We start from the raw sequence: 22243 nt of genomic DNA, 5'->3' as shown, positions 1-22243 counted from the left end.
CCTGTCTGTACCACGTGGATCCAGCCTTTCCCCAGGGATTTTGCCAAGCAGCTCAAATTCAGGAGTATTAAAGAGAAAATGAGAACAACAACAAATAAATGGTGAGCAGGAAGCTCTATGGCAGCCTCTACTGAGGAGGCGCCGCGCTGACTTCTCCACTCCATCGTCTCTGAATGATTTGTACATGAACCTTAAGGTATGGGCCCCATAATTAGCCCATGTTGCACGTGTGGTTCTGAGGTGTCTCATACAGGGTCATCTACTTAATAAGTAACGAAACCTGGATCAAAACCCATGAGCCTGATTCCCAGGCCTAGCCTCTTGATCTTTGCATTCTGTTGCCTCCCGGATAAATAACCTTTCCAGGGATGGTCGGAACAGTGAGCTATTTTCCTTCCAGGGAATCATTTACATGTGTACAGTGCACTGTAAAGCCAGAGATGAAAGCTAAGTCTGTTTTTAATTGGGAAGGAAGAAGATGGATTCTTATTTGACTTTATAAATAAATCCAGGAAGTGTCAAATGCTGATGATTTGTTCATTCATTCATTTATTCAACAAATATTTACTGAGCACTATTATGTGCTGAGTATTGCTCTAAGCCCTGGAGATAGAGCTGGAAGCAGAATAGCCAAGGTCTCTGTTCTCATAGAGATACCCAAGTGATATACAGGAAAGAGGCAAACAAATAAATTAGCAAGATTATTATAGGTGGTGCTGTGACAAGAACAACACGGGGTATAATAGGATAGAGCTGATGGAAGGGGATTTCCAGATGAGCCCTGAAGAGGGCAATCAAGGAGGCCTGTCCGATGAGGTCGTGTTGGAGCTGGAAACTGAAGGGCAAGAGAGAGCTGGCACAGGAAGATCTGCAGCGAGATGGTTCCAGGAAGAAGCAGAAGTGCAAGGGACTTGCAGGGAGGAAAGAAGGAACACTGAGCTTGCTCTGGTGGAAGATTCTACAAATGCAGTTGGAGCGTAGTGGTAACACATCATCCACGCTGTTAATGACTGAAACTGGATAAAAGCAAAGGATCAGTTTTAAAATGTGATCTCAAACACAGAGCGCTTAAGCTAGGATACTATATACCAGGGGTTGGCAAACATTTTCTGCCAAAGACTAGATACTCTTTCCACTTTGTGAGCCATATGGTCTCTGTTGTAACAATTTGTTTTCTGCCAGCCCAGCATGAAAGCCATAGACAACGTGTAAACAAATGAGCATGCCTGTGTTCCAATAAAACTTTATAGAAACAAGCACAGAGCCAGATTTGGCCATGGGCCATTCGTCAAATGCTACCATTGGTGTTATTGAGTCTAAGGTTTAGGTACTGTTACTCCAGACTGGTCCATACAATCCCATATCCTATAATTAGTGACGTTTTTGTACAGTTTCTCTAGAATGACTCTCCTGGGACTTTTCTGCTCAAGTCCTCCTGGTAGAAAAAGAGAATGGGTGCATCTCTGCAAGAGGACTGGAGGGTGAAGAAGTACAGAAATCTCTTTGAGGTTTCATGTTGCCTAAATCTAATGTGAATTTCACATTCTACACCAGAATAAATTCTTCTACTTTAGTGTAGGAGTAATTTTTCCCAAAATTTTTTTAGAAAGACTAACTCTCCCAGCAAAATGAGCATGATTTATTCCATGACCTCCAGAACGTCTGGCCAACCAGGGTCTATTCCTGGGATATATAAGGGACAACATGCTGGAAACCAGGCCCTGCTCTCAGCTCTGGGCTGTGGAGGCAGCTGGGGTCATTGCAACTGTCTCAGAATTCTCTGGACTTACGCACCATTTCCTCTGGCGTATTTTCTCATGCTACCTTTGTTCATTCATTCACCCATTCATTCTTTTTTCCATTCATCCATTCCTCCATTCAAACCTGCTCTATGTTCAACTATGTACCACCCATGTCTCCAAAATTCCCAATTTAAAAAAAATTTTAATACACCCCATCTATTTGTCTTGGTATTGAACTTTTCTCTGCCAGTTGCCATAAATATCTGATTTCTCTTTACATGTGGTTTATGTCTAATGGATCCTTAGTTATTTGCCTGTGTGCAGGAGAGAGCGTGCTTTTACCTGACATCAGTAAACTCCCTACAACTTCACAGTCCCTGCTCAGACTTTGGCAGGTCACCTCCAAACTCCTTTGCAAACCCTTTTGACTGAATGTGTGGCATGTACACTTTATTATCTTGTCACTCCCTCTTCCTGATCTTCTGAGTTATGTTATACAAAGTTGCAAAGCTTTGTCTATGTAGCAATTCTTGTGTTCTTAAATTAAGCTGAATTCAGTTCTACAATCTAGCAGTACAATCATGCTTTACCCATAGAATCACATGGCAAGTTAGTCATGGCAATGGTGAAGGGGCTGGTAGGACTGTGGTGGTGATGTCAGTGTGAGTGACAGCTGGATGCAGTGACCATGATGGGGGAGAACGGTGGCCCTGGGGTTGCCGCAGCTGATGACAGTGGCCTCGGCAGAGTCATTGGTGATGGTGGTCAGCAGGCTGATGAGCTGGGAGCTTCACTGCCTGGCAGACATGGAGGCAACCAACTCCCTCTTCTGTTTTCTTGTCCCAGTATCCACAGCAACATCCTGCAATGACCCCGGGGTCCCTCAGAATGGGAGCCGGAGTGGCAACAGTTGGGAAGCTGGTGATTCCACGGTGTTCCAGTGTGACCCGGGCTACGCGCTGCAAGGAAGTGCAGAGATCAGCTGCGTGAAGATAGAAAACAGATTCTTCTGGCAGCCCAGCCCGCCAACGTGCATCGGTATGGAGCAGCTGCCGAGTGCACCCTGCCCCAGGTCTCACAGTGGCATGCCCCAGATTCCTCCACACAAGTGGCAGCTGCATCATGAGTTCAGGGACAGGAGAACTGGAACAGCTGAAAGCTGCAGAAAGCCAAAAGGTTGCCCTCCTTTGCACAAGTGTGTGTAATACACTCACTCACACATACTGACATTCTGCACACACACACACACACACACACACACACACACACACACACACACCAAATTGTTCATTTGCTAAAAAGCTTTCAAAGAATTCCAAGCCAGGAAGGTCTGTCCCTTTCTCTCTGGTCCTGGATGTCTAGGTTAGAAGAAGGACCAGGGGTCACCTTGGGTAGCAGGGTCTGCAAGTCCTGAAGTGGCCCTTCAATTAGCTAAAGCATCTGGGCCCCATAGGCTCAGGTGCCAAGGAAAGGTGCTTGTTCTCTTCTCAAGGGGATTGTTGGTTACCTGGGTTTGGGTTCATGAGATCTGTCCTCAGTCTTAAAACCACCCCATTTGGCAAATGAAGAAATAGAAGTCCTGAGACTTGTAAGGGCGGGGCCTGAATAATCCTACCCCCTCGTTACTTGAGATGGGCAAGAAGAGGGAACTTGAAGGAAGAGGAGGCAGGAAGGAAAAAGAGATAGGAGCAGCCGCCCCAGGTGCTCACTTCCACGTGGCTCTTTTTCTCAGGTGAAATAATAAATGTACTTACCCACCATGTCCAAGATGGGTGCTCTGAGAGAAGAGCACCATGGTCACTGAATCCTTGCTCCGGGCCTCATGCTCGGTGTTTCCTTAGATGATCTCACTGAACTTTTTCCTGCAGTTCTCTGAAATTAGCACCATTTTTTCATCAACAGTTGTGGAAACCAAAGTAGACAAATTTGGATGTCTTGCCCCAAATCACAGAGCTAGGACATGGCAGACCATCAATCACATCCAACCCAGTCTAAATGCAAAGACTTTCATTTCCCACCTCCCATGCCAGGTCCCCTGCTGAATAGGTTCAGGGGGACCTGAGACCCTCCCCTGCAGCGCCCATCCTGGGGATGCTCTGCGCCTCTCCACACACGCGCTGTGGCAGCACCCGAGGACTGGCCATAGCCAGTTGTGGTTCTGAGGCTGGCACTTGAAGTGAGATGTCATATCCTGTTCCTCATGGGGAAGAGGGGTCACCTGGATTCATGAGCAGGAGCATGGTGAAGGGACAGGGACAGGAGGTGGAGACCTGAGTTCCAGAACCAGCTCAGCTCTTAACTACTACTATAATGTGTAGGAAAGAGCACAGAATGTGGAGGTAGATAGATCTGGGTTTAGCTCTTGGCTCTGAGGCCTTGGGAAAATTGCTTCAACTCTCTGAGTCTCTGTTTCCTCATCTGTGAGGGTAGTTTTATTTCCCTTAGGGCATTATGGGATGACAACACAGCTAATACTAATCTCAAGAATAAGAATGCCCCCCGCTCCTTGCTTCCTTCCCTTTCTTCGGTGTTTCCTATTTCAAATTTCTGGGCTCACTTCCCTTCCCTGAGCCAGAATTTCCCTCTGATGGAGGGAATCTTGGTGAGACTGAGGAGAATCTCTGATGACCTCTAAGGCCCCTTCCCAACTCCACTTTGCACAAGATTGTAGTTCCTGAGAATTAGTTTGCAGAAAAGCAGGTTCTGAGTGGAGCCGTCCAGGGAGGGGGGTTGCACTGCTGGGCCGCTGGGGAGCTGTAATGGACAGGAAGCTGGCCGCAAGGTTAATTCAGCTTTCATTGCTTGTTCCACACGCGGCATTGGAAAGTGTTCCTCGGGCAACAGAATAAATGTCTTTGCCTCTTCTCACAAACAGACTGGAAATCCCAGTGACAAGCCCCTAATTTCCAGCTCCTTGGCAGTCTGCCATGAGTGAGTCTAGCTGGCCCTGATGGCCCTTCATTATAAGAGGGAAGCAAAGAAAGAAAACAAATATTTTTTGAGCATCCTCCTGTGATAGGTGCTAAGCTAGACATGATCTCAGTCAAAGCTTAGAGCTCAGGTTCTGGATTCTGATTCCTGGGTTCAAGTCTGGCTTCACACTGCAACACACTACGTGGCCTTCTACAAATTAACCTCCCTGTGCCTTAGTTTCCTTACATGTAGAAAAGGGAAATAATAGTATCTATCTCATAGGGTTGTTTTAAGGTTAGAGAAGATAATACTGCAAGTTCTCAGAACCATGCTGCCTGGTTCCTCATAAACTCTGGGTGTTAGAATCCATTAGTATCATTATTCTTTTATTTTAGAGATGAAGAAAGGGAGGTTCAGAGAGGGAGAACTTTCCCAAATTCATACAGCTAGTGAGGTGTCAGAATTTGAACCCAGGACCGTGTGATGTCCAAATCAGTGTCCTTTGCACAACTCTTGCCCCTCAGTACAACCTTCGCATTTCTTGGCTATCTGGGATGATTGGCAGCTGGTGCCCTCTCCCAGCTGGCATCCCCTGGTTTGTTAAACTCAGTATACGCCTGTTGGTGAAGCAGTTCGGGCCATGGGGCACACCTGGCAGAGGGCGGTAAAGCCCATGCATAGTCTTGAGGGGGAACTGACTGTCTAATGCCAGCAGCCCATCTGGAGGAGAGCTGGGTCAGGGTGAGGCCAGGAACCCCACCAACTAAGAAACACCCAGACTCACCTCATCTCTGACAACTTGAGGGAAGAAACACCCCAGCTGGCAAAGGGAGGTCCAGGGGGTGAGCTCTGCCTTGAAGGGAGGCCTCACAGAGTCCCCAGGGAGGACTCCTTGGTGGCAGGTGCTTCCGATGGGACGCAGGTTTTCTTCACTCCCTGGCTACATCTGACTCTTTCTGGGTTGCTAGAGCAGGGCCACCTCTGTGACTGGCAGTGCTGCTTTCTGGTCCTGACCATGCTGGCCTCAGCCGGCCCCTCTATCCAGCCCTGTGCTCTGGGGCCTGGTGGAGAAGAGTGAGGAGGTGCAAGTGCCCAACGCCTGGCCTGTACTCCTCTCCGCACTCCGTGGTCACCTCTGCAGACCCACTGCCAGCCTCGGTGCTGCCCTGGGTCTTCCTATGGAGTCCTAGCCATCTTCTCCTGCCCACGACCCTACCGGGTCCCCAGCTTTCACTCAGCCTCCTGCCACAGCACAGCAATAGCCAGTTAGGGGGACCTGGCCCGGGATCTGGGGGAGGTTGCCCAAGAGGTCCCTGGGTGAGAGCTCGCTGGATCACCTGGCCACCTTGACCCTCTGCACCTGCCGAAGAGGCCTGTGATCTCAGGGAAGGTGACCCCCTGGGACTCAATGGGGATCCACAGTGCCTCCATCCAGCTGAGGGAGGCGCCCACTCGCTCTTGGCAAAGGGCTTTTGGAAGTTGGACGGTATCTGCAGCCCCAAGCAAATGCCAAGAGCACTGGCAGCAAAGGAGGCCAGCACTTGGCAGGCAAAGGCGACCACGTTTCCACTCCTTCTGACATGGAGTGCCTGGAACTCGCCGTAATTACCCATGACGCTCCCCGGGAACCTGGACGTGAGGCTGCGGAAGGATACTGCATAGTTCGTAAGTCAGGAAGACAGAGATGGCGCCATATTACCACTTACTCCATGCCAAAAGCTGCAGCAGAGCCTCCAGGAACACTTACAGCCACCCCACGGAGCAGATATCATCTCTCTTTACCGTAAAGGAAGGACACGAGGGCCAGAAAGGTTAGGTAAAGCAGCCAGGAAGTGGCAAAGGAAGATATGGCTTTAAAATAATTTATAGAGGTAAAATGCCCACAGCATAAAACGGCCCATTTTAAAGAGAACAATTCAGTCATTTGGTACATTCACAGTGTGGTGCCGCTGCGGTCTTCTCCAAAACATCTCCATCACTCCCAAGTCAGACTGCCATCCCACGGTCCCCCTGCTCTAGTGACCTTTTAACTTGGGCCTGTCAGTCCAGCCTCTTTTCTGCCTTGCCTGTCTGATACCCAGTAACGTGTGACGGGGAAAAGGGGACAGTCTCATCCTCCACTTCCTCTCTCCTCAGCTCCCTGTGGGGGAGACCTGACGGGACCGTCGGGAGTCATCCTGTCACCAAATTACCCCGAGCCCTACCCGCCAGGCAAGGAGTGTGACTGGAAAGTGACCGTCTCGCCAGACTACGTCATCGCCTTGGTATTTAACATGTATGTACCTTTCCCCTGGGTGGGAGACCGAGGGTTCAGAGCAGCTAGGGGTTTGAGGACCTGGGTCCCCAGGTGAGTATACACAGATCTGTGGACAGAATTCTCGGGACCATGGGAAGTGAGCAAGTCCAAAGGGAGAGAAAGGAGAGCTAGCTTGTATTAAGTGTCTCCTTCCTGCCAGGCTTGTGCTCAGTGGTCCCACACACTTATCCTCTATCTATGATCCTTGTGATCACTTATGACATCGCCTTCATGATTTCGGTTCTGATTCAGAAAGGAGGCCCTTGCTGGAGTCCTGTGCCTGGCCCTCCTGCATTTTCCTTCTTTGCTCCTTCCTGGCTCCTTCCATCCTGCTCCCTGGCAGAGGAGCAGCCTCAGGTTCCCCCACATCCTCCCCACCTGGCTCCTGCCCGCTTCTTTCCTTCCCTTTACAGGCTAGCATGCAGAACTACCTCCATTTCTTACTCCCGGTCACTCAGCCCTCTGGAGTCTGACTTTGCCTCCACCATTCCACTGGAGCCTCCTTTGATAAAAGACACCAACCAACTCCTGGTTGTCAAAAAAAAAATGGAACCTTCCATGTCTTACCCCATGCACATCTCGACCACTCCCTCCACCCGACCACTGTGTTCCCTTGATTTTGTGAAGTTCCTCTCCTCTGCTTCTCTGGTCTCTTCTGCAACTTCCCCACTTCCTTTCCTTGTCCCCATGCCTCTGCCTGCCTTTTCCATACCCCCTCTTCACACCCACACCTCTTTCCCCCACCTATGGCACCAGCCTCTTTGGGAATGCTGCCCTGACCTCCTTACAGCTGAAGGTGCCTGTTTCCCACAGCTGGAAAGCCCTGCCTGCTGGCCTCCTGCCTGTGGGCACCTCAAATGAAACAGGTACAAAACCAAGTACTTCTGCCCAGACAAGCTCTTCTGATCACTGGCCAGTGGCCCCTCGCCACCTTCACTACCTCTTCCATGAGCAACCAAGATGTCCACCTCTACTGCCTTAATCTCCCCATCTGTGTCCCTCTTCTGCATCCCACCAGCTCCTGTCTTGTTTGGACCCCTTATCATTTCCCACCTCAATGATGGCCATGGTCTCCTTACTGATTCCTCTGCACCATCTTGTCTCCCAGGCCAATTTCTTCTTTAGCTGTCAGAGTGAACCTGTCACTCAAAAATGCTGGAATAACTACCGACCTTCCACTTCAACATCCTATAATGATAGTGCTCAGAAGTGGGAAAAAAAAAAAAAAAAAAAAAAAAAAGGATGATCCTCCAGCCGTGTGGATGGGTCCCTGAAATCCTATGCCGAGTGAAAGAAGTCAGACATTAAAAAGTCCAGCATATAAAACTCAACTTATGTGAAGTTTTAGGGTCAGCAAAACTAATCTATGGTGAAAAGAGCTGAATGGTGGGGCCTTCTTGGAGTAGGGAAGATGGACTGGGAAGGGGTCCTAGAAATCTTCTGGGAATGTTCTGGGTCTTGATATGCATGTCAATTTAAAAAGAAATGGATTCTTTATTTTAAAATCCTTTAATGACTCTTGTTGTAAATAAGTTTGAACTTTTGAGTTTCACTCCAAATGATGTGGCCCTTGCCCCCTACCCAGAAAGTCTGTCCACTCCATTCTATGTCCAGCACCCCAGCCAGATTGAACTTCTGGAGTTACCAGGGTCTTGCAAATTCTGTCATGACCTTGTGACCTTGCCTCTGCTTCTGCCTTCACAGCCACTTCCTAGCCCTCCTTGTCCAGCCATGGAGGGCCTCCTCATGTCCCAGGACTAGCTCAAGCTAGACCTCCACGAAGGCTCCATTCCCACCCGCTCTGGGACTCTGTGTGCTCCAGCTCTGCCTTCTGGGATTTTGTACCCTGCTTTGTTGTCTCTACTCCACGGCTTCCTCTAGCACCATCCCCTTCTGGGAGGCAGGGGTGGCATCTGACATGTCTTGCTGTCCTGGGAACCTGGCATAAGGCCTGGCATATTGAGGGCGCTCTGATAAGAAGTCCATGATTGAAGGACGGTAGGGAAAGACAGAAGGCAATCAATTAAGTAATTAAGGGTTTTGACTCCAAAACCCTTCCCAGGAGACTTTTGAAAGAGTAGGTGGGAGAACGCTGAATTGCAGAGGCAGGAAGGCCGTATTACCAACTGGCAGGTGACTCTTCATTCAGCACCAGCATGAGAGGATTGGAGGGTGACCCTCCAGTGTGAGAGGGTGCCACGTAGGGGCCACGTCTGCCTCCCAGACCCCCACCCTGTCTCCCTCCCAGCCTTACCCTCTTTGTCCCAGAGACACTGTGGCCCCTCTCCCTCCACCATAAGTCCTAGCTAAAGGATAGATGGACCAGTTCATTCTCAGTCCAGCCAAATGGCAGATCTTGAGTTTTTTGGCCCATGACTGGGCATGAATGAATTTGCATCCAAAGTCTGTTTTCTGCAAACTCATTTACTTTTCTATTATTTTTACCTTTGCACACTTGATTGGCATCAATTGCTCTCACTGGATATGTGCTTCAGAGTGGACTTACTGCAACCCAGAGCAGGCCTGTGTTCAGAGTGAGCAGATACAAATACAGCCCAACTGTGTCCCCAAGTGGGCGAAACAGTGCACACGCTCACCAGCAGGACGTGAGGACCCCAGGGGCTCCATTTCTTGCCAGCACTTGGCGTTTTCCATCATTTTAGCTCTAGCCAATCTGGTGGGATAAACTACATTCATGAGCTTTAATATCCAATTTGCTGAGCTAAGATAGTTTTTTGATTTTCCCCCCACACCAGGGTCAGGATAGCTGAGAGAGGCACACCCAGTGGGGTGCTAGGAATAGGACATTAGCAGATCCTGAAAAGAACTGGAGAACTGACTTGGGATACAAGAAGGATGTGAGGGCCTTGGAGGGGCAGGCCCCTTCCTGCCTGGGGATGGCTCCCTGGGCAGCTCTTCCCTCTAATGAAAGGAAATGCAGCGTAGCATGATATCAAACACACAGGAGTCAGGTAAGAGACCTGGGTTCTGGATCTTCCTTGACTGGCCCCTTGGTGCCTAGAGTTGGCCTTCCTACACACCATTTCCCTTGTGTGTAGGGAGGACACTAGTTTTTCAGTTAGCTCCAGATGTGGGGACACTGACTCTGGAATTGCCTTCTCTGTTCCAAGCCTGCCTTCATCATCTCACCTGACTGGGAGGTCACCGGGCTCCATCCTCTGCCTCCCTGTCGGCCAGTCTTCAGGGGTTGGGTACTGGTGGGAGGGTGGGCTTGCTCGAGGGGCAGCCCCATCCATGCTTTGAGTCTAAGGCCCCAGCATGAGCCTTTTATGTGACCTTAGTGGGTGGGGGTGGGATGTTTTTGTTCCTCAGCTTTAACTTGGAGCCTGGCTATGACTTTCTCCATATCTACGATGGACGGGACTCTCTCAGCCCTCTCATAGGAAGCTTCTACGGCTCCCAGCTCCCTGGCCGCATTGAGAGCAGCAGCAACAGCCTCTTCCTTGCCTTCCGCAGCGATGCATCCGTGAGCAACGCTGGCTTTGTGATTGACTACACAGGTAAGGGTCCTGGTGCCAGAGACACTGACGGCAGGGCCGGCCAGACCTGGCAGAGGGCAGCAGTGCAGTGCAGAGAGGAGAGCTTGGCCCGCAAGGAGCCCATGCTGACCCTGGCACTGCTACCCTGCAGAGGACCTACCCTCTCTGCGGCCCTCCAGCTGGGTTAATCTTTCGCACTCAAGTACCCAGGATCAGGGAGAAGGGGAACCGCATTCTTTTTTGCATCCCGCTTCTTTTTCCAAGTCATTGCTCCCTCTTCTCCCTGTTTTTCTATGAGGGTGGCTCCTCACTCTGCCCCGTCTCCTAGCCTCACTCCAGAGCAATCAGCTAATACCTTCCTGATCACTCCTCTGCCTTAGTAAGAGTTCCATTACGAGTCTCAATTATCCTCTCCACTAGCCTAGGTAACTTCATTGACTGTCTGAGTCCATCAGCTGCTCCTACGATGTCCTGATGCTGGTACATTATTTTTAAAAAAGAGGTTTATTTAGCTCACAGTTTGAAGGTCCAAGATCAAGTCAGCCCATCTTTTTGACCCCTGGCAAGAGCCTCACAGTAAATAACATCAAAACTGCGGGTGCCCAAGCAGAAGAGATTATGTGATGAGACAGGAAGTCAAAGAGATTGAGGCGCCAGGCTCATTCTTTATAACAACCCACTATACCTGCAGTTCCACAAGATCCACTTTAATCCCTTCCAAAGGCAGTGCCCCCACCCATAACCTAACCACCCTCCACTTGGCCCCACCTCTTAAAAGTTCCACCACTGGGCTGGGGTGGTGGCTCAGTGGTAGAGCGCTCGCCTAGCATGTGTGAGGCACTGGGTTTGATTCTCAGCACTGCATATAAAAATAAATAAAAGTAAAGGTTCACCAGCAACCTAAAAACAAGTTCCACCACCTCAGGGCCACCACACTAGAGGCCAAGTCTGCAGCACATCAACCTTTGAGGGACATGCTCAAACCATAGTCAAACCAAGAAGACCATACGGATGGCCTGTCTAGTCCTAAGATCACAGTGCTTGACCCTCTGTCCCAAGGACACTCCGTGACCACACCCTGGCACTTTGTTATAAACTGGGCACTTCCAGCCACTTCCTGATCATTTTTTTTTCCTTTTTTTGTTTATTTACCTCTTTATTTATTTTTTTTCTTGCAGGGCCAGGGATCAATCTCAGAGCATGCTAGGGAGGGGCTCTACCACTGAGCTGCATCCCAGGCTCCCGCCCCTGAGTGTGTGTGCTCATCCTACCAGCTATCCCATCCTCTGATTCCCATTGCCCCTTTGAATTAATGAATGCAAACTGAATCATGGAGGGAGTCGAAAGCAAGAGGCAACAATTTTTCTTAAGGACAGTAAATATTTTAGGTTTGCCTATGACAACCATCATAGCATAAGGCAAAACATAAAGGAATCGGCTTGGCCACATGTCAATAAAAATTTCCTTGCAGAAACAGGCAGTGGTCGCTGCTTAGCCAAGAACACAGACTGTCAGATTAACCGATTGAAAACTCTTGCTCACTACTCAGTGATTGCGGGACCATATGCAAGTTATTTAACTTCTCAAAACCTCTATATCTGGAAAATGATGGCAGGAAAATTCCTGCCTCACAGAAATGTTGTAAAGATCAATGAGTGCATGCACTGAAGTCCTTGGTAACTGCCTGGCACCTATCAAGCATTCTGTGAGGTTCACATATTATTAATAATGGTGAGTAAATTCCAGGCTCTTGGGCACTCACTTTTTTCTACTCCATTATTCTCTTTTTGACCTTTCTTTCTTCCTTAATTATCCCAGACCCCATTATCCAAATCCTAGCTCCATTTCTTGCTTGATTTGTGTGCTTGGCAAGTTATTATCTCCTGGAACATCATCTTCAAAATAGGGGTAATGAAAATTATGTTGCAGAAGGTTAGGATGAAAAGATATTTTACACATACATATAGATATGTATAGAGAGAGAAAGAGAGATGAGTAATGCCCAGAATGTACAAAACACTCTGCGGCTACTCTAGAGATGATAGATTTTGTTGTTATTATAATCCAAGTTCACTCGGACCTCATAAGCCAGTGTGTACAAATGGGGTCATATTACCACTTAAAATTAAAAAGTTTCTGGCTCATGTTTCCCACTTGCATAATGTAGAGCCTCAGCCTCTTCTAATGTCCCTTAATTAAATCTTTCTGGCAACCCCCCGGGAATATCTCATAGGGGTTCGCAAATAATGCTAATCATGATAATAGCTAACTCAGCGATTACCGACTACCGGCGCTGCCCCGGGTTCCACATCCATCAACTCCTGGAGCTCCTCATAGCTGTCAGCTGTCTGCTCTCTGTCAAGCACAGTTCTAGAAGACACTTGTTGCGCACGATGGCGACTGCCCACAGTCTTCTTGCCCCGCAGGGCTGACCTGGGACATGGATATGTTGCTGTCCTCGCCAGACATCTGCCTTGAGGCACCCCTCCCATACCCAAACCCTGCGTCATATGTGGGTATCGCAACAGATACAGTCGGATGTTCTGTAATTCAAACTGAAGGCAGGACGTAGACTCTCCAGGGGCCCTCATCACCCCACTCACTGCCAACCCCACTGCTGGGTCTTCACAAACATCTTTCTTGGGCTCCTTTCCTTTATTCATATTCTCATCAGGACCCTCAATTTGCCTGTTCCTGGGTCTTCTATTACATAAACCTTTACAAACCACACCCTTTGTGAAACCCACACCCAGATGGCCAAGGACATTAAGATAGTTGCACAAACATGGTACCTGCAGCCATGCTAAGTGGCATCCTTGAACCCAAGCCAAGCATTAGCAACCACCAGAGCTGCCCCGGGTCCTCTGCACCAACGTGCACAGGGGAAAGCCTTGCCTCCGAGACCTCTTTCCCCAGGAGGCTGCTTTCTGCTCTCTGCAGGCTGGCTTTCCTTGCTGCTTCACCCTCCCGGCGCAGGCGTGGCTCCTCTCAATCAATTCCCAGTTTACGTTCCAGTTCCAAGTCCCCACGGCACTGTCAAAGGGACTGGACCACATTCAAGCGTCCACAGAGGAGGGATCACGCCATTCAGATTCTGTAGTAGAGGCAAGAGCAGATCAGGCATTTTTATTTGTTTGTACTATAGATATTAGTGGAGCACCTACTGTGTGCCAGACGCTGACACAGAGCAGGGAACCAAAGCCCTGCCTCCGTGGAGTTCACATCCTAGTGACAGCCAAACTGACAGACTCTTCTCATGCAGATACAGTGTTGAAGGTCCACCCAATTCTAAGGTGAAGAGTTTTAGGTGGGTCTTAGGTGGCTGTGGTCTTCTACTCATCTCTGGGCCAAACTGCTAGGAGACCATGCAGCATGCAGTCGTGTTATCTGTTATCTGAGAACTCTGAGCCCTTCTCACTGGAGTCTACACTCCTGGGTAGCTTTACCCTTTGCTGGAGGAAGCAAAGGGTCACCATGGGGAATGTTGTCTTGTGGATTCAGTTGCCAACAATGAGTTCCAGGGAGGCTTGCTGTCTTTCTCCTGGTCAGTAAGTAGGTAGAAAGGGTGGGTGGAAGGACCTTTATTTTCCTCTTCCAGCGTGTGTGGTGGCCTGTGAGACAGGGACAGGCTAGAACATCCACGCACATGTGTGAGGCCATTTGTTCATTCAGTAAGCGCTTCCCCGGGCTCCTCCTTGGTGCCATGCCCTCTGCTGGATACTGAGGATTCAGCAGACAGCAAAATGTCCACGGTCCCTGCTCCTGTCTCACTCAAAGGTGAGTGAGAGAAACAGACAATATTAAGTAGACAAACCAGAAAGAAAGAAGTGCAAGAAGTTAGGGAAGAAAAGAAAAGGCTACTTGGAGAAAGAGAAACAGGGAAACCATTCAGACTCATTCCGAATGGTAACTAGTGATGAACTTGCTGAGTAAGGACCACTAAGAAAGGGCCTTGAAGGCCTAGCAGAAGCCCTCTGTGCGGGAATAGGGGTGGGGGTTCCAAGGAAAGGGTTTGAAGCATGTGGGAGAGCATCTGCAACAAGGCAGGAAAAGCCAAGATAGATCAACTTTTACCAGAAAAGTGCTGGTATGTATCTATGTTCTTTTCCAAACCCTTGGAAGTAACACTGTAGGCCTGGGGGTCATGGCCAGATTTCCACACCTGCTCCTACTCCACCCCCACCCAACACGGCCATGGGTCTTCCTTTAAAAATTCAAATCTCTCCCTCTTTCTTTACCTATTTAAAAGTGAAATATTTCTTGGAAGAATTCAAACCACATGGAAGATGGAAGATATACTGTAAAAACTTAACATTCCCCTTACTTTCCCCCATCTCCTAAAGAACCATAGTTAGTGGTTTGTCACCTCATTACAAACATTTTATATAAGTATAAAATGATGTAAATTCTATCCCAGGGGTTGGCAAACATTGTCTGCAAAGGAAGTAAATGTTTTGCTCCTCATGGTCTCTGTTGCCACTGCTTGGTTCTGTAGTTGAGTCATGGAAGCAGCCACAGGTAGAAGGTAAAAAATGGGTGTGACTGTGTTCCAATAAAACTTTATTTACAAATACTGACAGCCAGCAAACTGTGGGCTCTAGTTTGCCAATCCCTATTCTAAATGAATGTGATCACACCATATGTACTAGTCTGCAATCTGATGTATTTTGCCCACCAATAGATCTTGGGCATCTTCCCACATTCATTTTCCAAGTCCTGTGCTATCCTTTTAAAAGGTTATGTGTATTTCAGTGTGTGGCTCTAATCCAACCCCTTAAACCAGTTCCTTGCTGGTTGGATGTTTGGATTGTTATTTTCACTTTTTCAATATGACAAAATTTGGAAGTGAACCTCATCTATTAGGACCAGAGAGAAGCTGGTTCTTTTCTTTTTCCCATTTTGGGAGGCCTGAGTTTTATTTATTATTATCATCATGATATTTTAGTCACTCAGTTTTATCATTCACAGCTGAGCTCTGGTTTGGCTGACTGAAGACCTGATTTTGGTCTTAATTCTCTCTCTTAATAGCTGAATGGCTTGGAAAATTCATTTAGCTTCTCTGATCATCACATTCCTCATCTATATCCTGTACATGAGCCTACCTGGCCCTGCCTCTTGCAGAGGGTATTGTGAAACAGAAATGAGATAACAAACTGCAAAATGTTTTCAAAATTATAGGTGATATTCCTATGTAAGGGACTATCATTGTCATTATCTTCGTCATTATTATTAATGTGATAATGCTTGGAATGATAAGCCCATCTTCCTCTGAAATGTGAGTAAATATAGAGTCTGTAGTTGGAATCATTGATGTGGTTGTTGATTTTCCAAGCTCCAAAATGTTCAGCCAAACCATCCAGCAGCCATTTATTAAACCTGTGTTATGTGCCAAATATGGCCATCCCTGGTGCCAAGTTCTGTGCTTATTGCTGGGGTTATGAGAGGACTAAATGATTATCCCTGCCCTCCAGGAGGTCAGAACCTGCTGGAAAGAAACTCGTGTACCCAGCCTACCAAGACAATGTGATGCATGCTATAATCAGGGAAAGAAAAGCAGATTCTGAGAGAACCTGCTCAGACAGGTTCCTGCTGGCATTGAAATGAATAGGACTTTGCTACCCAGTTTGTTCCAGAAGGACATTCTGACATGCGTATAGTCCTAGAACAGTTGTACCCAGCTAGAGAACAAGGCAGTGTAGCAGTTATCTGAGAATGCAGTTGCTTAAACAAGGAGGAAGTTTATTGTCCTTCCAGTGAAAGAAACCTGGAAGTTGGCATGAGGGCTGATGAGGTGGTTTCACCCAAGCATCTTTTGTCTTCCTGCTCTACTGTGCTGATCCATGGATCCCATCCTCAAGGTTATCAGAATCCAAGATGGCAGCTAGGGTTCCAGCCATTATGACTGAGTTCTAGATTGCAGGAAGGAGGAAGGAAAGATAGACGGAAAGGTCAATGAACATTCCCTCAGCTGAGTCATCTTTCCTTAATCAGCCTTTCTAGAAGTTTCATGTTTACCAATTAAAAATATTTATTGAGTGCCTACCATGTCCCAGGCACTGGAATACAGCAATGAATAAAACTGAAAAACTGGCCCCCTGGGAGGGAGTTAGAAATTCTCATGGTGGAAGATCAAAAAAAAGTAGGTGAATATATAGTAGGTGGGAGAGTACTTATCACAGTGGAGAGAAGCACAGAATAGGGTGAAGATGAGCTCTGGGGAAAGGAACATTGCAATTTTTAAATAGCTGCTCAGGAAGAGTGGCGCCAAGGACATGTTTTGAGTTAAGTCTGGAAAGAGGTGAGGGAGGGAGCCAGGCAGATGGAGGGATGTTCTGTGTGCAGAGGCTGGTGTGTGTGGAGTAAGTTCAGGCCTGGAAGGATGGTCTTCTACTCTGAGTGAGATGGGAGTCTGGCCATTGGATTGACGTCAGCAGGCCAGATCTGACGTGTCTACATCTCTCAGGCCAGACCTAGCTGCCCAGGAGGCTGGGAAATGTAGAACTTGACTGGCACATTGAGCTCTGGATCAAATCTGGATTCCATTATTCAAGGATGAAGAGGGGAAATAGACATCGGTGACAGTGAATTCTGCTTCGCATGAGCTGGGTGAACTTGGTTCCAAATTACTTGATTTCTCTGGACTCAAGATTTGACCCACTTCGAATTTACAAAGAAAATGCATGAATAAGACATGATGACATTTTATCATAACTCAGTGATGGGGGACAGTTTTTCAGTTTTATCCATTATTGTATTCCAGTGTCTGGCACATGGTATGGGTCACCCATTGGCCATTGTGTTCTGGCCTGAATCATAAGGTTTTGGAGAGGACAGATTTAATGCAGGGGTCAGGGTACAAAGGGAAACCACTGAGGGGCCCTTTTCTAGCTGAGAGTTTTCTGGACCCACTTGAGTTTCAGTGCAGTAGAATACCCAGGACTGCTCCGTGCTCAGCTGCTGGCAAAGACTTAAAGAGCAGTGTGCCCAAGGGGCTCAGATGCAAGAGCTACTGAATGTGACAGGATTGTAGACTATGAAGGTCCTCTCCCATCAGTCAACAGCTTGAGTGGCAGCTAAATAACAGCCTCAAGCAGCAACTACCCACTGTGTAGCTAGTCTAAAAGGTACCCAGGTGACTAGGGACAGCCCTCAGCAAAATTCCTTCTGAACTTTTGGCCCCTGAACTCTGATCTCTTGTATTCTGACTCTTTCCTCCTTAGCTCCACTCTGTGAATGTCAGGGTCCTCCCATAAGGGCTGTCAGCAACGCTTTGTGAGCCCCATCTCTAGAGAGCCACCAGGAGTCTCACCAAGGTCTGATACACAGTTGTATGTCCCTGGTACCAGCTGGCTTCAGGGGTGTTCCTTCATGCCCAGCCCTGCTGACAGGCCTCTTGACCATCAGTGCTTTGGGAACAAAGAGGACTAAGGAAAATCAGTGATTGATGGAAGCTCCCAGGGGCTGTTCGGAATTTCTAGCTGATGTCAAGCGAGTCTGTAGAGTCCTCCAGGGATTCAGGACCTGGCTAGCAATCCAAGTCTCAGGCAACATGGAGTACAGTCTTATCCAGTGCAGAGGGACATCTACAAGAGTGGATGACTATAGGCACATCCACTGTATGCTTGACTGGGAATACATGTAAGGACCAGTGACCAAATAGAAAAAATGCCACTGTTTTAATAAATTGGTGAGCACTCCACATTGAGTGCAAAGCCCTGGAAAACTGTGTTAGAGACTTTCACTTATCCTAGAAGTTGAAGAACCCAACTCAGAGGTGGGAGTAGGGTTTCCCACCTCCTCCATGAATCTAGGTATTGGGACCAAAGCCTTCAGATGTGCCTGCCATAGGTGACCATGACTAAGCCTGGGGAGTAGATACCAGCTCCACCCCATCACCCCAGCCAGCTGCACAGAGGAGGCCGAAGATCAGAGAAAGAGGAAGAGTGGTCTCCAAAGTATCCTGTCACTTGCTTCTCAGCTGCAGGCAGATAGCTGAGGAGAGCGGCCCTGGTGAGGGTGCAGGTCAGAGATGAGCAGAAGGCTGGGCTAGGACCGAGCACTGACATTTATCACAGCGACCCTGCATAGCACCATGATGTGCGCTGGGCACACTGGTTCCCAGCAGCGCCTGTCCCCCTTGGAGGAGGAAGGAAGGAAGGGGGTGAGAGAGGGCCTTGGAGGCTTAGCCCTGCCCTACCTCTGTGGCCATGGTGAGGATGTGGGAAGCTTCGCTCTTCTGTGATCGTCAGCCTTAGGATTCTATCCAAATGTGGAGAAGTTCCTAGACCTGAAGGGAAGAGCACCAGCAGTCCTCAATCTCCACATGTTCCGCATAGAAGCAGGCCATTAATGAGCCCTCCCCATGTGTATGTGTTTGTCTGTTTTTCTAGAAAACCCACGAGAGTCATGCTTTGACCCTGGTTCCATCAAGAATGGCACGCGAGTGGGGTCTGACCTGAAGCTGGGCTCTTCCATCACCTACTACTGCCACGGGGGCTACGAGGTGGAGGGCTCCTCCACCCTGAGCTGCATCCTGGGACCAGATGGGAAACCTGTGTGGAACAATCCACGGCCTGTCTGCACAGGTGCGGGGAGCTCGGGGCAGGAGGGTCTGAGGAACCGCAGGTACACTCTTGGCCCTGGGACGCGGGAGGGGACTAGTGCTCAAAGGTGCCTCCTGCAAGCTGAGCCAGCAAACGTGGGTGTACTGTGACTGGGGACGGCTTATAAGTCACTGTGTTTAATCCCCAGTACCAAAAGAAAGAAGGAAGGAAAAGTGCAGCCTCCCTTCTGCCTATGTGAGCAAGAGCAGCCCTTTTCTTGTAGCAATTGGCACCAGGAATGGAAACAGAAGGTGACCACTCCCAGTGGGTTAGTCTGAGGAAACAAACATCAGCCTCTTACTCATGAGATGCCAGCTTCCAGGAAGCACTTCCTCTGTGGGAAAGCAGAATGTTCCTTTCTAGACCCTATGTGTGAGCAGGAGAGGCCCATGACCTGCACCCCAAGGTTGTGCCTTCGGGGACCAGCACCAGTGTTAACAGAGGGCAAGGACTGACGTGTGCCCCAGAGACCCTCCATAGCATTGGGCTGAGCTTTCGGACGGGGCCAGGACTAGGTGTCCTGGGCAGAACAGGGTAGTGTCCTGGGGGCTCCCCTTCTCCATGTTCGTTGCCCACTCAGGGCAGCCCCACCGTGGCCAGAGGCTCTCCACTGGGAGCAAGAGGGAGGATGGACAGTTAACGAGAAGCCCACAGGGTCACCTGGCCCCCTACCTGGTTTCTCTTTCAGCTCCCTGTGGGGGACAGTATGTGGGTTCAGATGGAGTGGTCTTGTCTCCCAACTATCCCCAGAACTACACCAGCGGACAGATCTGCTTGTATTTTGTCACCGTGCCCAAGGACTACGGTATGGCTTATTTTGTTCTTGTGTTCCTGACTCTTCCCCCTTGTTCCACAATGGGCGACTCGGGCTCTTCCCAGTGACCCACTCCCTAGTGGGCCCCGGCAGAGCGGCCTCCGGCATCTCAGCAGGACACAGAGGGCTGCTGCTCCCAATCACACTGCAGGAGGTGTTCCTGACGCTGGAGGGAAGGGCTCGCATGAGGCCGGCCGGGAGCAAGGGCCTGCAGTTGATGAGGAGCTGCCCAGGACAGAGGCCAGGTGTCCTGAAGGGCCGCAGCACAGCTGTGACTGAATGGAGGGGCAGGGGGCTCAGCAGAAGGAAGGAAGGGAAGGATGGAGCTGGGCTTGAAAGTGCAAGCGAGGGGTGCAGGAGCCACGTCACCCATGTCAGCCTGGACCAGAGCTATAGATCAGAGCAACAAGAAGAATGTGGGGAGTAGCCAGTGCCTTGAGGAAACAGAAACCTCCAGACCCGAAGAGATCCAGACAGCAGGAGCCAAGTGCATCCCCTGCTTGGCAGTGCTGACATCCGAGAGTCTTGCCAGCCCTAAAGCATTCAAGAGGATCCTAAAGGGCATCCAGGTGCCCAGCCTGACTGTTTTCTCCCTGGACGTCCTCTTTGTAGGAGGACTAACAACTCTTTCAAAACGCAGGTGATACTGAGTACAGTGAAGGGTGACAGTATGCCCTCACCACCTAGGAGAGGGGCGGGACAGCCTGCAGGGAGCTGACTACTTGTCCCAAAAGGCAGGACAGAGTCTGATGCTGGAGTCACTCAGCAAACATGTAGTAAGCACCTCTTGGGGTCATGCGCTCTGCTGAGTCCTGGGGCCACTGCAGCGGGAGAAACATGTTCCTGCCTCTTTCAACTCCAGTCTCATCTTCACCCAGGGCTCCTGACTCCTGTGCACTTGCTCCTGCCCCAGAACCTTCGCTGCCCAATGTGCTTATGTGGCAGGAGCTTTAGACCTGCAGGATCACAGGAAAGTCGTGGCAGGTGTCCAATCCCATGTGCTGCTGAGAGCATCCTTCATAGGCAGGCATGAAGCTCATGCTCACACTTCTCCAATGACACGGAGCTCACCCCTCTGCACACAGCCAGCCCTGAGGTTGGTCAGTGGCGGTGAGCTGAAACCTGTCTGCAGCCACCGGCTTTGGAGGGGCAGTGACCTTCTCCAAGTGTCTTCTCTTTGCCAGTGAGGCCAACTCTGAGCCTCGATTAGGGACCTGGGTCTGGAGCACTTGTCCTCTAGCTCTGACATCATCTGAGAGATCTTCCCGTGATCCCCTGTCTAAAGTGACCTGCCTCACCCTGTCCTTCTGTCCCATCACCCCAAAACTTAACTCTCCGAAATGATCTTGTTTATCTAGTTGCTTAGGTGTTTGTGGGGGTTGGAGGGGACTGTCCCACTAGAATGCACACTCTGAGACAGCAGGAACCCGCCTATCCTGTCCACTGCAGGAGATGCCCCTGCCACCAGCCCTAATGCAGTGTCCACTTTCAGGCTACAGAATATTCTCTTCCTCCTGCTCCTTGCCCCATGAGTCCAGAGCTAAGGATCTCGCTCCGTTGCTGCCTCATTTAGCATCACAAACACTTGGGTATCATGCAGTCAGTTCCACGGCCTCAATCCCTCCCTCTGCCTCAACACACATACAACAGACATGTACAACACACTTGCACATACAATGCATGAAACATACCCACGCCTACGGCCTATCTCCTATGTAATTAAGGCTCTGAGCCAAAGTGGAGAAGGATCTACCCAGGCTTTTGCCCTCAGACACCAGGCACTCTGGGAGACAGGAAGCAGACAGAATGAACCCAGGTCTGGCAGATAGCTGAATGGGAGCCTGGCCCACCGTGGCTCAGGAGTGACCTCTGTCCCTCCAGCAGTGACCAGCAGAGAGGAAAGGGCTGAGGAAGCCTTCTACAATTAATAGCTGGTAGCCTGAATATCCATCAAGTAGCAGATAATGCCTATCGGACTGGGCAGGCATTTCAGCCCCCTTCCTCAAAATAGCTGGGGAACTCTTTTAACCTCTGAGCCTCCATTTCTTTGCCTATGAAATTTGCATAATCTCTGGAAAAGTCATGAAGATGGTGCATATAGCAAGTGTGATCTCTGACATCCAATAGGTGCTTAATAGATGTTATGCACTGTCTTGGGCAAAATGAGGCAGAGATATTGTCTGCTGCATAGACGGTTGCTCCCTCCCCAGGAGCAGGCAGCTACTCCCTACCCTTATTCCTGCTAACTGTGGACCATCTTGTATCCAAAGGCTTCCCTGGTCAACTTCAAAGGAAAAGTAAAGGAGACTCTGGGGTCCTGAGAGCACATGGAAAATGGGGGTATTGCTGAAAGCCCTTCCAAGACTTCAATTAAC

At 49.3% G+C, this 22243-nt stretch overlaps 1 protein-coding gene across 5 annotated transcripts in view; it reads left to right on the top strand.

Annotated features, from left to right (window-relative positions):
* Positions 1-22243, top strand: part of CSMD2 (CUB and Sushi multiple domains 2) — a 550277-nt gene that overhangs the window by 416729 nt on the left and 111305 nt on the right. For all 5 annotated transcript variants that reach the window (XM_079130766.1, XM_079130765.1, XM_079130764.1 and 2 more), the window contains 5 exons: positions 2589-2780; positions 6792-6930; positions 10285-10472; positions 18842-19036; positions 19743-19859. In XM_079130766.1, the coding sequence (XP_078986892.1) occupies positions 2589-2780; positions 6792-6930; positions 10285-10472; positions 18842-19036; positions 19743-19859 (831 nt within the window). The remainder of the gene's footprint in view (positions 1-2588; positions 2781-6791; positions 6931-10284; positions 10473-18841; positions 19037-19742; positions 19860-22243) is intronic.

This window comes from Sciurus vulgaris (genome assembly GCF_902686455.1).
Source record: "Sciurus vulgaris genome assembly, chromosome: 1".
In the NCBI taxonomy this organism is placed as follows: domain Eukaryota; kingdom Metazoa; phylum Chordata; class Mammalia; order Rodentia; family Sciuridae; genus Sciurus; species Sciurus vulgaris.
This window is presented reverse-complemented; position numbering and strand designations above follow the sequence as displayed.